Source organism: Amblyraja radiata, chromosome 1 (genome assembly GCF_010909765.2).
Source record: "Amblyraja radiata isolate CabotCenter1 chromosome 1, sAmbRad1.1.pri, whole genome shotgun sequence".
NCBI lineage: Eukaryota > Metazoa > Chordata > Chondrichthyes > Rajiformes > Rajidae > Amblyraja > Amblyraja radiata.
The window spans coordinates 101446480-101462724 of record NC_045956.1 but is presented as its reverse complement, the minus strand read 5'-3'; the positions used below and the strand labels follow the sequence as shown (position 1 = coordinate 101462724).

The 16245-nt window shown below is 41.9% G+C and overlaps 1 protein-coding gene across 13 annotated transcripts in view; it reads left to right on the top strand.

Moving 5' to 3' along the window:
- rbm47 (RNA binding motif protein 47) overlaps positions 1-16245 on the top strand; it is a 219612-nt gene that overhangs the window by 70870 nt on the left and 132497 nt on the right. For 2 of the 13 annotated variants that reach the window (XM_033027450.1, XM_033027551.1), the window contains exon 1: positions 13294-13315. The exons of 9 other annotated variants lie outside the window; for them this stretch is intronic. In XM_033027450.1, coding sequence (XP_032883341.1) covers positions 13296-13315 — 20 coding nt within the window. In that variant the 5' untranslated portion in view covers positions 13294-13295. Of the gene's footprint in view, positions 1-13293; positions 13316-16245 lie in introns of those variants that run through there. 2 more of the 13 variants (XM_033027561.1, XM_033027440.1) reach the window with 1 other exon arrangement.

The window sequence follows — 16245 nt, the reverse complement described above, 5'->3', positions numbered from 1 at the left end:
CCATTGGCCTCAGGTTGGAAGGAAAAATAAGTATATCCAATGCCAGGTTTGTTAATTGTCATTGGATCAAGATCATGCAGATTCTTAAGCAGCTTATATTTGTCCATCTGAAGAAGGGTCTTGACCCAAAACCTCGCCTATTCCGTCTCTCCATAGATGCTGCCTAACCCGCTGAGTTCCTCCAGCATTTTTGTCTACCTTCGATTTTTCCAGCATCTGCAGTTCTTTGTCAGTATATTTGTATTTTCTCTCAGCAACTTTTATTTGAAACGTAACCTAGCCAAGTACAAACCCACCTTTGTTTTTATTATTGCCATCAGATACAATAACTTGAAAGGTGTTGTCTTGTGCAAAAGCACGGAAAGGCAGTGCTGTCGGATAAATGGGTACTAAATCTACAATACCAAATTAATTTAAAGTAAACCCTAATTTGTTTTTGTTTTGCCTTTTACCATAAGCAATAAAGTGATTTTAATTTAACCTTACTTTCATGCGGAACCACAATATGCATATGTAATCTGAAAACAAGTCTCCAGAAGTTCTGGAGATTGAAAAACTATATTATCTCAAAGGAATTGTACCCTGCCTCAAACCCAATCTATTGACTTCAAAAGAATGAATTTCAAAGACAAAGTACAGTGCATCAATACAACAGTATGGTACATTTAATAGTACCTCTGACCAGGGGAACTTACCAGGTGAATATTTTTAACATTTGAATCCACTTATTTTTAAATCAAAGTTTTGAATGAATTTTTGAATTGTACAGCTTTCAGTTAATCAATTGAAATTTAAAGCATGTTTATTGGTGCTGAAGAACGGTTGATTAACAGTGCCTGGTTGTCCTTCTGAGGTGGAAAATTCTGTTGAATTATAGAGGTGCTTTATCTTGTTTGAGGATTGGGTGCATTTGAATCCAGCAGGTTGTATTCTGGTGATGTCACCAGTATCCTGTTTACCAGGAAATGTACTATTCAGCTGCTAACTATGAGCCCAATAGCAAGATAAAAAGGTCTAATCATAGAACATGATGTCTGTGCCGAATATGATTCCAGCATAAATTAATCTCATCTGCCTGCACGTGAGCCATATCTCTACATACCCTTCGTATCCATGAGCCCTTCTAAAAGCCTCTTAAATGCTACTGTTGTATCTGCCTCTGTCATCACCCATTGCAGCATGTTCCAGGCACTCACCACCCTCTGTGTATAAAACTTGCTCTGCACATCTCCTTTAAACTTTGGCCTTTTCATCTTAGAGCTACTGTACGTCCTCTAATCTTTGACATTTCCATCCTAGGAGAAAGACTTTGAGTGTCTACCCTATTTGTGCCTCATAATTGTCTATATCTATCAGACCTATAACCAATACCCTCTAATGCAGGCAACATTCTGGAAAACCTCTTTTGCACACTGTCCAAAGCCTCCACATCCTTCCTGTAATGGTGTAACCAGAACTGCCCGCAGTACTCCAAGTAGGGCCTAACAAAATCCTACAATGCGGTATCATGACTGCCTGACTTCATTAATCCATTTTCAAAAATGTTGGCTTATGAAAAAGCCAAAGTTGCTTAGAAACCTTCTAAACATCATTTCAAGGTAATTTTGTAAGAAAGAAAGAAAGCAACAATAGTCATATGTGTTATATAGTTATATTGTTTTATTTTTTTAATGTATAAAGTACCATCAGGCATCCTGGTAGTTGATTTAGAAATGTATTCTCCGGTATACAATGATTCCAGAGGAAACAAGATGATTTCAAGTTTGGGCATCAGGGTTTGATGGTCTCAGGTGGATTGCCTGGGAGTTTCTATAACCGATTTATCACTCTTGGGACAGTGTGGACAGAACCATCTGAAGAAGGGTCTCGACCCAAAACGTCACCCATTCCTTCTCTCCAGCTGTTACTCAAGCTTTTTGTGTCTATCTTCAGTTTAAACCAGCATCTGCAGTTCCTTGCTACACAGTACTTGCAACTCCTATTTAGTTTCAGTTTTGCTCACTTCTGTGGGTTCAAGTCCTACTGCACAGATTGAATAGATTTTCCAGAATAATTGAAAGGGGAATTAAATGAATGCTGGACCACTGTTGGTGTAGTCTCTGGAAAGATAAGTTAATCTCCAAGCCCCCTATGATCCTATGGCACAACATTGAAAAGTAGCCAAAGAGTTCTGACCAGTACCTCTACCACCCTCGCTAATACAGATATTTTCTTCATTTGATTTATTGCTGATTGGTATAGCATGGAAACAGGCCCTTCGGCCCACTGTGCCCCCATTGACCAGCAAACCTCTCATTGACCTACTCACCCTTCCTTAACCCATTCTATTCTCTCCGCATTCTTATCAACTCCGCTCCAACCCACCCCCCCCCCTCTCAGATTCTATCGCTCACCTATATAATTGGGCAACTTACAGTGGCCAATTATCTATTAACTTGCACGTTCAGTTTTGGTCGTCCTGCTATAGGAAGGATGTTGTTAAGCTGGGAAGAGTGGAAAAAAGATTTACAAGGTTGTTGCCAATAATTAAGTGCCTGAGCTATAGGGAGAGGTTGGGCAGGCTAGGACTTTATTCATTGGAACGGAGGAGGATGTGGGGTGATCTTGCAGAGGTGTATAAGATCATCAAGGAGTAGATGGGATGAATGGACAGGGTCTTTTACCCAGAATAGGGGAATCAAGAACCAAGGGATATGTTTAAGGATAAAGAACCTGAGGGGCAACTTTTTCACACAGTGGGTGATGGGTATATGGAACGAGCTGCCTGAGGAGCAGTGACGTGCGTGAGGTCAATGGCTGGGGAGGCACTGGCTAGTATCAACATAAAAACATCCCCCCACAGCGGAACCAACGTTTCCCACTGTGAGGGAAGGCATCAAAGTTGAACAGGCCATAACCACGGATGAACAGAGGAAGTTTAGTCCTCTTCTTCTGTTCACCTGTGGTCGGGGCCTATTGAGGCCTCTGCAGTCGCTGCTACGTCCCAGAGCCTCCGAATCAGCCACTTCCCTACCGGAGACCACGGCTTCTGAAGTCCACAGGCCTAGCTGGGCCGAGATTCAACGCTGGCGACCCCCGCGATGTTAAGGTCAGCGCCACCTGCGGTGGAATCCAGTACTGCGCCGCCGCTGCTAAAGCTAGCTAAGGTGGAGGGAGAGCGAGACAGTGGAGGAAGACACTCGCTCTTCCTCCACTAGGCTCAAGACACGCCCCCTTGTGAGGCAGATGTGATCGCTGCTTCCCCTGGTGCTTTTTCATTGCAGTTTTATGAGACCAGCGAGCACAAATTTAATATATTTATATGTGTAATAAGTTACCTGGACTATGGAAGGTGAGGACATGTAATGAAGGGGCTTACAAACATTACTTTGGTGACATACATAGAGATAGTAACAGGCACACGCTTATTGCTCGCACTCCATGCAGTTTCTGAGGGGTTGGGCAATCAGAGGGGAGGCTCAGCTTGTCACTGCCTCACCTTTCATATCTTCCTTATTTACAGCGGAGCTGCGCAAATTTGGCGATTTTGACTTTAAAAAATGATTAGATTCATATAGAAATGACATTTATAACGCAATCAGTGGAAAAATCTTTATATTTATTTTATTTTATTATTATTTTTCTTTACTTTTCTTAACAGCTAATTTCATTGGGAGTATGACAGGTGAGGCTCTGCCTCCCCTGCCTCTCCTGACCGCACGTCTCAGCTGAGGAGGTAGTGCTGTCACCTTTGCAATAAGGTGGCCAATTACCAGAGCAGTGCACCACGCAGAACCTTATCAAATGCCGTGCTACAACGTCCACAGCTTTGCCCTCATGATCTCCCACGTACAAAACCATGCTGACTATCCCTAAACTGCATCTGTCTATCCAAATGCATAGAAAATCTTATCATTAAGAATCCTCGCCAGCATATTACCTACCACAGATGTTAAGGTCACTGGTCTGTAGTTCCCAGGCTTTTTCTTGCAGCCCTTCTTAAATAGAGTCACACCATAAGCCACCCTCCAGTCTTCCGGCATCTCACCCATGTCAAGCGATGATTGATAGATCTCCGCTCGGGCACCTGCAATTACTTCTCTAGCTTCCCACTGTGTTCCTGGACATATCTGATCAGGCCAGGGAGATTTATCTACCTTCATATATCTTTGAACGGTCAGCTCCACCTCTATCATAAGTTTTGTTTCAAGTTGGAGCTGTTAGCTTTGCAGATATTGCATGTTTCCCTCCAGGAAAGGAATGCCACACTTCATGAATAGAGTACATTCTACAATACCCTGCAGGTTTCCTGAAAAGGGCGGGCTTCCTTTTCAATAAGGCTCTGACCATCAACCGTATACTTTAAATTAATTTGGTAATTTGGTAAAGTATAAAATCTCGCACCTGCTCAGATTAAAGAAGATAATAATGCTCAACCATCAAAAATGGTTCAAACCTTTCAAATGGTGTCAATTCCGAGCACAAAATAAATTCAACCCTAAAAGCATTTGTCAACAATCAATAGTGAAAGATAATGTGTAGGAAGGAACTGCAGATGCTGTTTAAACCGAAGATAGACACAAAATGCTGGAGTAACTCAGCGGGACAGGCAGCATGTCTGGAGAGAAAGAAGGGGTGACGTTTCAGGTCGAGTCCCGAAACATCACACATTCCCTCCCTCTAGAGATGCTGCCTGTCCCATTGAGTTACTTCAACATTTTATGTCTATCTATAGTGAAAGATAATCCTCTTTGACGTCCTTGGGTCGAAAATCTGCACTTCTCACTTCACTTAATTGTGTGTTTTTGGGGTGTTTTGAAACTTGCAAAATTCTCCTGTTGACTCACTGATTTATTATCAACCTCTATCTTGCTACCACCATTACCTGCCTCAAGTACAAGCAAATCTTCGTGCCAGCCACATTGTTTGTGGAATTTTGCAAGCAACAGTATTAAGAAGATGGGACTGCTATTACCCAGACCTAAAGGTTTGAGGATACTGGCCATTATAGTCTCAGGACAACCCTCCCTTTTATATTGAAATCAATTAAACATGATAGCAGACATCACATTGCCACACGGTGATGTATTTAATCTTTCTGCAATCATAATCGGTAAAATAGTTGCTGTTGTCAAAGTCTGCAGATAGGATTCACATTTTTAAGGTCCAATCTGGTTATTTTTAAACAAAATATCATTCATTGAAATAAATTAAGCTTCTAAGTAGAATTTGAAGTGGAAGGCAAAGTTGGAATCTGCAATAGTAGCGAAAAAATAACCTTTAGTGATTTATATTTTATAATTGTAACAGAAGCATAATGTGCTCCTCTTTAATTCAGTCGAAGTGGCATTTTCAGTAAGGGTATTAACTTTTAATTGTTCCAAAAACTGAACAAGCAAATACTGTCCCACTCATTGCAAAGGTGGAATTCAGTGAAATTATAGCTAATCTTTTGATCCTTGTCACACCATAAAACTATGCAGTAATACAGTGTGGAATTTGTTTTTCAGATTGAGAACTGTGTATTCTCGGAGTGTGAGCTGTGGTTATATAAATCACGATGTACGGCTGATCTGAGTAATTTCAATAAGAGAGATTCCCATCACTGCACAACACCTGCTATTCATCCATCTGTGGATCTGAACTTGTGCTTTTAGCTGATTTTGGGGTTCTTTGATGTTTTTTGCTGCGTCGGTTCATCTTTTGAAGATAAATTCCAAAGCAGATTATTAGTTGTCATATTCACATGACTTGACATCTTTATCAAAAGGTGACAAGGCGAGTTTATGATAAATCGTCATTGCATTGTCCTCCCATCAATTTGTTAAGAGTATAACCTATTTTAAGGCAAACTCCAATGACGAAAATCTTATCACAGCAGTAGAATGTCCAATTTTCCACATGATGGAGCATGTGTATAAAATTGGGATTAAAGACAGGCAAAAATGGATTTAACTAGTTGCTGTACAGAGACGTGATGTGAGTCTTTCTTATTTCAGAAGGAACATTCCCTCCTCCCCATTCTCAAGTATTAGTGATATGGCAATGACCTTTAAAGAAAGGTCCTAGGATCCAAACCTCATTCAGTTGCACACTATAAATCACCTGAGGATCACAAGGCTGTGGAATGTGAATGGACCATTCACGGCCTATCCAAAGAAGAAATATGCCTATTCAGACCAGGTAGCTGAGTCCTATTAACTCAATAGACATTGGAATTCGACCTTGGACCCAGAGTGGAAAAAATTTGAAGAAAACAGGACTGGTTTTTCAGGTACATCCGTTACTTAAGGCTCAATTAGCTTAATAAAAGAAGAAAAAAAAAATTACATTTAATTACGGATGATTCACATCAATTGACCATCCCAAAGCATTTCACAATCAATGAATTGAAGCATTTTCTAGTCAATCACAGCAGCTGATATGCGCACAGCATAGGCCTATGAAGAGCATTGATATTAAGAGCCAGCTCATTATTTGTGGCATTTATTGAGAGATTGAGGGTACATTGGCCAGAAGTCTGAAATGATTTCTGCCCTCATAATCTCGTGGATTATTTTTTAATGCCCACTTGAACAAATGGAGCAGCAAATTAGCTTTTTAGAAATCTTCCCTAAATTGTGCCAGCATGGTCATAAGATCATAAGTGATAGGAGCAGAATTAGGCTAATCGGCCCATCAAGTCTACTCCGCTATTCAATCATGGAAGGGTCTCGACACGAAACGTCACCCATTCCTTCTCTCCAGAGACCCGCTGAGTTACTCCAGCTTTTTGTGTCTATATTCAATCATGGCTGTCTATCTCACCTTCATAACCCCATCCTCCTGCCTGCCTTCTCGCCATGACACACGTACTAATCAAGAAAACATGGATTGCTTAATTAAATCGGTATTGAACCCATAACTTCCTAATTTGAGGTATGAGTTTTATCCCCAAATAAAACTGAAGCATTATGATATTCAAATCTCATGCAAAGAGCAGACAAACAGATGCTACGTATCTCTGTGAACTGTAGTCAGCACTCTCAGAGTCTGAGTCAGAGAGCCATACACCACAGAAACAGGTCTTTCAGCCCAACTCATCCATGCCGACCAAGATGTCCCATCCATAACTTTCCTATCCATAACTATTTTAAGGGCTGATCATTGGTCAAATTATACAAGAACAAAAATTTCCCCCAATTTCCTTGTTTAATTGTAAATGGGTGCAATTTAACTTGATAAATGAAAATGCTCCCCAAAATAAAGAAATTGTGCTTTTTTATATGGTCAAAACATGTCTTCTACTGTTCTCCTGGAGTACCTCTCTCTGTGATCAATGCCATGTTCCATAATCCAAGAAACATTTGCACTCATTTAGGAACCAGTACATTATTCACCAATGTATGTGAATAATTACAATTCAAAAGTGTTACATTTTCAGGGAATGTGTTGCATACTGATCGGTTCTAATTTCTACTTCTGTCTCCATGGCAGGATAGCTGGATGTTGGGAGAGAGGGGAAAGTGGAGGCAAATTATAAACACTTGCTGGGGCAGATGAAAATAATGTGAAAAATGATCAAAAGTACAGCTAGCTTGAAATGGAACAGTAATCCTTGTATTAAAAAGCAGTATTCATTGGTTATGATGGTAATGTTTTACAATTCTTTGGTTTTGGAGTTCCAGAGCTGAGCTCATGCCATCTTTCTCTTCCTTTTTGGCAGTCCCTTGGGAGCGAGGATAACTCACTTCCACAGTGACTTTGCAGCTATTGAAATAGTGTAGAAGCTTGAATGAAAACTACAGCATCTTCCAAAGATGGTGGAGAAAGTATCTTGCAGTGGCAGGCAGGATAAGTGTTTTATGAGATGGTGCATTCGTTCTCCACTTGCACAGGGTATCGGTTTGCGTCTGATGCACAAACCCAAGGTCTCTATACCACGTGGACACAAAGTACTGCAGATGCTGGGTTACAGAAAAAGACACATAGTTCTGGAGTAACTGCACATGTAGGGTTGCCAACTTTCTCACTCCCAAATAAGAGACAAAAGGTCAAAATAAGGGACAAATTCCCGACGGCAATTCGTTGACCGACTCGGCCGTGGCTGGGTGAATGATGAGTTGGCCCGGGTGCGGGACTGCACACAAAGCCCAGCCGGCGGGCCAGCTGAGGAGTTTTGGCCCGGGCACGTGACGTCGCACGCAAAGTTCGGCACCCCATCCAACTCATGAACCGGTGATCGGCCATGAGAAGGAGGGGTGGTGGTGTTGGCGGTAATCGAAGGTCCAACACCATGGGGCCACGGGCGAGGTGCTGCTGCTGCACTCCATGGGCTGCACTACATTGGGATGGGTGAGGCGGGGGGCCGGATATGGCGCTCCGACCCGACAGTCCCCTTGACCAGTAGTAGCAGTCAAATACGGGACAAGGGCAGTCCCATATGGGACAAACCAATTTAGCCCAATATACGGGATATCCTGGCTAATACGGGACAGTTGGCAACCCTATACACGGGTTAGGCAGCATCTATGGAGAACACAGATAGGTACCATTTTGGGTCCGGACCTATATGAGTCTATAGAAGCAAAGATCTTAGAGTGGAGCAAGATGGGTTACTCTCACGCAAACGCATGGGCAGATTCATGGGTGATTATAGGACCCATTTAAGCAACCAGCCTCCGCCATCTTGTTCCGCCATCTTGCTTCCGGCCAAAGATCGGATCTTTGTTTCCGCCTCCGCTCCCGTATCTTCGCTTTGGTCTTTGACTTGGTCGGGGAGAAGGAGTGCGCGGCCCGGGGAAAAGAGGTGCGCGGCCCGGGGAGAAGGAGTGTGCAGCCCGGGGCAGTGGGGAGAGGGGGTGCGCGGCCCGGGGCAGCGGGGAGAAGGGCATAGGAGGGGGGGGAGACATTGTAGTGTGGGGGCAGGCGAGGGAGTGCCGGGGGGGGGGGGGGGGGGGGTTTACAATGTTTCTTATTTAATGTCCCTTGTCTAGTTTGAAATAAAGTTCATCATTGGATATAAAAATCAGAAGAAATATAATTGTGTGTGTTATATGATTATATACATTTATATCACATTCATGTATGTGTGTTTATAAACATTTTATTCTTTAACAAGAATTAACAGAATTATGAACTAACAGAATTATGAATCTAACCCTATATCACGCACAAAAACTTCCCCCGCAATGTCAATTACCCTGCGAGTCGGGTCGGGTCGGGTAGGTTCCGGTTACTACAAAATCAACTCAACACACAGCTTATGAGCCATTTAAAAAGGAATGATTTAAAAAACATTAAAAAAGACAATTACCAGAGTCAAATTTTATTCTTGACAAGAAGTATGAACTGACAGAATTATGAATCTAACCCTATATCACACACACAAACTGTTGCCCCGCAACATTGATTACACTGCGAGTCGGGTCAGGTCAGGTAGGCTCCGGTTACTAAAATGGGCGGGGGAAAATGCCCAGGATCCCCTCCGTAGCTACTACACGTCAGCCCATTGTATTTCGCAGGAGTGACCTATCTTGCTCCGCTCTAAGATCTTTGTATAGAAGTGTCCTGATCTGAAACGTCACCATCCATGTTCATCAGAGATGCTGCATGACCCGTTGAGTTACTTCAGCACTTTGAGTCTTTGTTTAGTTTAGTTTTGTTTAGTTTAGAGATACAGCGTGGAAACAGTCCCCTTCGGCCCACCGAGTCCACGCCGACCAGTGATCCCCACACACTTACACTATCCTACACACACTAGGGACAATTTACATTTATACCAAGCCAATTAGCCTACAAACCTGTATGTCTTTGGAGTGTGGGAGGAGACCAGAGCTCCCGAGAAAACCCACATAGATCACGGGGAGAAGGTACAAACTACGTACAGACAAGCATCCTCAGTCAGGATCGAACCCGGGTCTCTGGCACTGTAAGGCAGCAACTCTACCACTGTGCCACCATGCTGCCCATAATCCAGAGTCATTCTCAATACCATCCTTTCTGCACATTGAGCAGACAATAAGGTTCCATGGGGCCATAAGGGATGTGTTACAATTTTTCAAAGCGACTTTGAGCACATTCTTGAATCATTTTCTCTGTTCCACCAAATTCTCAATGATATCATGCCTTCTTTTAGCTATAATCACAATTTCCAAGTGTCTTTCTACAGCAAACACCTGATCAATATATGAAAGGCACCAAAATATGTCATATTGATACAAGCAAAACAAATACAAGTATTAGAGAGGGCCAAAACTTCAGATTATATCCACAGGTTTTAGGGGCCTGCAGAGAAGGATGGGAGCCATCCTTCTTCACAGAGTATTGACCCAAGATTATCACAACCTTACAAATAGGAACAGGATAACAAAGGCAATGGGTGGGACATTTCAAAACTTGGTAGTCTCCACCTTGGTCTCCACGTCATCATGGGTGTTATCTCGCATTAAGGAGGAAAGCGATAGCTAGCAGCATTCTTAGGTGGGGGAGGGAAAGTGTATTGTGTTTGTAGCAGAGAGACATTGGTAAACTACACTGCCTGATTTTTTTGTTATTTTCATTATGAACTTATTCAATTAATGGCCGGGTAACAGAATGAAATTTGTTTAACCTTGCCACAAGACATTTAGAATAAAATACTATTTTGCATGTGCAGGATTGGCAGTAATTTGATTAACCTTGTCAAATATATTTGCCCCAAGACATGTAGAGGAAAAAAACTATTTTGCATCTGCAGGGTTTGCATCTGCAGGCTATGGCATACTTACGGCATAGCTCATAGAACATGCTGCTATGGATTGTTCCCTAAACTTGTTCTCTCCTTAGTTGAATGTGAAAGCACCTGGAAATCATCATTGGTGGAAAAACAATATACACAAAGCTTTAAATGACAGAATGCTGAGATGGGCACAATTACAGATTTGTCTTTTCACACAGAGAGTGGTGAATCTCTGGAACTCTCTGCCACGGAAGGTAGATGAGGCCAGTTCATTGGCTATATTTAAGAGGCAGTTAGATGTGGCCCTTGTGGCTAAAGGGATCAGGAGGTATGGAGAGAGGGCAGGCACAGGATACTGAGTTGGATGATCAGCCATGATCATATTGAATGGCGGTGCAGGCTCGAAGGGCCGAATGGCCTACTCCTGCACCTATTTTCTATGTTTCTATGTTTCTATGCCTTTCAAGCTTGTCAAAATGAAAAACAAAATATTCAACTTAAGAGCAAGGCCATTTTGAGAATAATTTCAACCAACCTTTTGCTTATATCAAAATGCCCTGGGAAATTAGTTGAATTGAATAGAGCTAAATTGGCAGTTAAAGAAACGTTCCACAATGCTCGGGTAAAAATTCTTTTTTTCTCCATTTTTCCATTTCTTACCTTTTCTGAAATTGAGAAATCAAGACCAAGTAACAGTATGCCTCGCACTTTATTTATTTAACTTACGATCTAAGAGTATGGTGGGTAACAACATATATATTTTTAAATTCCTCTGGCATGCTTATTTTTGAATTTCTTAGTGGCGTTGTGTAGCCACTATGCCAAGGTCAGATATTTCCTACTTAAGAGGGAATGATCTAGAATGTAGAAACAAGGAACTGCTGATGCTGGTTTAGACAAAAAGATACAAAGTGCTGAAGTAACTCAGCGGGTCAGGCAGCATCTCTGGATAGGTGACTTTTCGGGCCGGGATCCTTCTTCAGACAGCTAGTCTGAAAAATGGTCCCCATACAAAACATCACCTATCCATGTTCTCCAGAGATGTTGCGTGGCTCGCTGAGTTACTCCAGCACTTTGTGTCCTTCAAGATTTAGTATGCTTTGTTAGATGGGTGAGATTATCTATATCTTTCTTGTTCGCCAAGGATCCTAGAATCTAGAACAGTGTTTATTCCTAAACTACTGATATTACTTCCTGCCTATTTTAATCTGAGTATCACGGAGTATCATTAGGTTTTCCTATTACTTAATAATCTTCAAAAGGGCTCTAAGTAATGACTGCAGCAAAAAAATACTATCTCCACACACTCACGCATTCTTTCTCTCTCACCCCCCACACACTTCCTCACACATATACATACCCACACACACAATAATGTAGAAATAGATTACAAATGTTTGGGGGAGTCACTACTCATCGTTTTATTTCCTGTTCCTGTACTATGCAATATGTTGTAAATGTCTCATCCTTAGCCACTTAATATATTAAAGACCTCATAGATCATTTTCACTTTGAAGTTTACGAAGGTGGGACAAAATTGACAGGTGAATAGTTTAGATGGTGGTGAGGTCTTTGTGCCATTTACACAAGGTTTCTATGTCCTCAATGAAGTTCCCAATATTTCTTGAATGTACCTTCTCCACTTTAAGCGATCAAAGGAGCGGATGTCCTCAAGGATTGGTGGGGATGTTGCATTTCTTGCAGATTCGAGCACATGCTTGCATTTAAGACAGATATAAAATGCTGGAGTAACTCCACGGGACAGGCAGCATCTCTGGAGAGAAGGAATGGGTGACGTTTCGGGTCGAGACGTTTGGTGTAAACCAGCATCTGCAGTTCCTTCCCTTACATCCTTGCATTTGCTTCTCTATCTGCTTTGTCATTTCTTCTTATGACAACTTGGAATAGAGCATCTGTCCATGTTGGGAGTTTGTTGTTGGCCATGCCAACATTATGGCCTGCTAACATTGATGACTGAGTGCAACCAAGGCCTCATTGGTGGGGATATAGACCTGGGGGAGGATGCTGACATTAATTTGCTAATGCGTTCAGTGAATTCAGGGGATTTTGTGGAGACCACGGTAGCCATAATTACCCACTGTCTTGTGCTGAAGGTGGTCCGGCTCTCAGAAGCACAGGAAAGGGTTACAATGCAGCTCAGTACTCCACCTGATTTGTTCTGGATCTGAGATCTTAATTTTTAAATATCCTTTTCCTCAATCAACAAAAGTGTGTGCTGGTGCATTGAAGGGGGAGGTGAATTTTATCATCACTAATAGGTAGAGTTATGGGAAGTGGTCTATGTTTTACAGGTTTTCAGTGAGAATTGGTAACGTAATGGTGGACAGCTTCAAATTCAAATTTATTGTATTTGTCTAGCACAGCAAGTGACTGGAAGATGCACTCCTTAACACCTTTGCAAATGACCTGACACACATTATCTTCGTTTTCTAATCTTGTTCGTTCCACCGCGGGAAAGATATATGTCTTCATCATTCAATGCCTCAGTCAGTGTGGCAATCGATTTTCTAACTGACATGAAAACATTTAACCAGTATTTCCTGTCAAGCTTGTTAGTTTGATTCCCTGAAGTGGGAAACTGCACCTTGTCAATCTTATGGTGAACACGCCTGCAAGGTAAGCTATTATGAACACTATTCTAAACTAACAAATGTACAGAAATTACTCAATTCAGCAAAGAAGCTTACAAATACTGCTTGATTTTAATTTGTTTTAGCATACAGCAGCTATATTTCAACAGGGAACCTCGGACAAGTTCTTACTCTGTTGCGTAGGATAGAGGTTAATTGCAGATACTTCATGGAAACAGTGAAATATTGTAATATGAGATCATGACCACAGATGAACTTTTAAGTCATTCTGACAGGAATTTGTTTCAGTAGGGTTTGTAGGATATGGAAGGCAGTTTCACTATTGTGCAACCTTACAGATGAAATGCAAAGTGAAACTGCTTTCATTGTGCTTTCAGATCTTCTGCCGCACTGAAGCGTTTTAATTTGGTTTCAGTCCAAACTAGATTTAGGAATTTAGAACAAAGGTCGGCTTACTTTGAAATTCATTAAGTGTTGTTGAAGGTGTTGTTTTCTGTGTGAGTTGGGAGAGAGAATTGTCAGCAGGGATTCATTGTCCAGTAGTTTCTGGCAAATATCCTACTTAATGGTTCTGTTTGTCAAGAACTTGCTGGATTATTGCTAGTTTGCTCACTCAACTAACTCTCTTCACTTTGCTCCCACAAGGTAGTGAGACTTCACCCTAGTGGTCGAAATGTGTAAGAAGGAACTGCAGATGCTGGTTTAAAGCGAGGCCCTTCTTCAGACTCTGAAGAAGTGTCTCGACCTGAAACGTCACCCATTCCTTCTCTCCAGAGATGCTGCCTGTCCTGCTGAGTGACTCCAGTTTTTTGTGCCTATCTTCACTCTAGTGGTCATTCAGTGTTCTAGACAGTAAGTGGTATTTAGATATTTGACTTGGTGAGCATCACAGAATGGCAGATTTAGCTCTGCTGTGATATCCGTTTGTTGAAGAAACAAAGAATTGCAGATGCTGGTTAATACACAAAAGGACACAGAGTGCTGGAGTAACTCAGCAGGTCAGGCAACATCGCTGGAGAACCTCGAAAGGGGATGTTTCCGGTCAAGACACTTCTTCAGTGTCATTTTGTTCTTTATGCATGCACTGAATATTTGGTTCCCTAACTCAAGTTTGTGAGATACAAATGCTATCAACTCACTCCCTCTCACTGGATCATTGGGTTTAGCCAACTTGATCATAGATTAGACCAGAGTTCATCTTGCTCTGTATGAATGATCACCATTAGACCCACCAGAGGATTCTGCCTTACTCTGTGACTATTTTAAGAAATAACTTCAAGATGTCAAATCTTCTTTACTCCAAATTATTTCTGACAATTTCTAAATTTCATAAAAATTCATGGCATAAAAAGAAGGCTTGGTCCTTTATAACCATATAACAATTACAGCACGGAAACAGGCCATCTCGGCCCTTCTAGTCCGTGCCGAACACTTACTCTCACCTAGTCCCATCTACCTGCACTCAGACCATAACCCTCCATTCCTTTCCCATCCATATAACTATCCAATTTATTTTTAAATGATAAAAACAAACCTGCCTCCACCACCTTCCCTGGAAGCTCATTCCACACAGCCACCACTCTCTGAGTAAAGAAGTTCCCCCTCATGTTACCCCTAAACTTCTGTCCCTTAATTCTCGTCATGTCCCCTTGTTTGAATCTTCCCTACTCTCAGTGGGAAAAGCTTATCCACGTCAACTCTGTCTATCCCTCTCATCATTTTAAAGACTCTATCAAGTCCCCCCTTAACCTTCTGCGCTCCAAAGAATAAAGCCCTAACTTGTTCAACCTTTCTCTGTAACTTAGTTGCTGAAACCCAGGCAACATTCTAGTAAATCTCCTCTGTACTCTCTCTATTTTGTTGACATCCTTCCTATTATTAGGCGACCAAAATTGTACCCCATACTCCAGAATTGGCCTCACCAATGCCTTGTACAATTTTAACATTACATCCCAACTTCTATACTCAATGCTCTGATTTATAAAGGCCAGCACACCAAATGCTTTCATTATCATGGTGTCATGGTACACCAGTCATTGAAAGTAGGCATGCAGGTGCAGCAGGCAGTGAAGAAAGCGAATGGTATGTTAGCATTCATAGCAAAAGGATTTGAGTATAGGAGCAGGGAGGTTCTACTGCAGTTGTACAGGGTATTGGTGAGACCACACCTGCGGTATTGTGTACAGTTTTGGTCTCCAAATCTGAGGAAAGACATTCTTGCCATAGAGGGAGTACAGAGAAGGTTCACCAGACTGATTCCTGGGATGTCAGCACTTTCATATGAAGAAAGACTGGATAGACATGGCTTGTACTCGCTAGAATTTAGAAGATTGAGGGGGGATCTTATAGAAACTTACAAAATTCTTAAGGGGTTGGGAAGGCTAGATGCAGGAAGATTGTTCCCGATGTTGGGGAAGTCCAGGACAAGGGGTCACAGTTTAAGGATAAAGGGGAAATCCTTTAGGACCGAGATGAGAAAAACATTTTTCACACAGAGAGTGGTGAATCTCTGGAACTCTCTGCCACAGAAGGTAGTTGAGGCCAGTTAATTGGCTATATTTAAGAGGGAGTTAGATGTGGCCCTTGTGGCTAAAGGGATCAGGGGGTATGGAGAGAAGGCAGGTACAGTATACTGAGTTAGATGATCAGCCATGATCATATTGAATAGCGGTGCAGGCTCGAAGGGCCGAATGGCCTACTCCTGCACCTATTTTCTATGTTTCTATGTTTACCACCCTATCTACATGAGATTCCACCTTCAGGGAACTATGCACAGTTCAACTGCATTCCTCAATTCGCTACCATTTACCATGTACGTCCTATTTTGATTTGTCCTGCCAAGATGTAGCACCTCACACTTATCAGCATTAAACTCCATCTGCCATCTTTCAGCCCACTCTTCCAAATGGCCTAAATCTCTCTGTAGACTTTGAAAATCTACTTCATTATCCACAA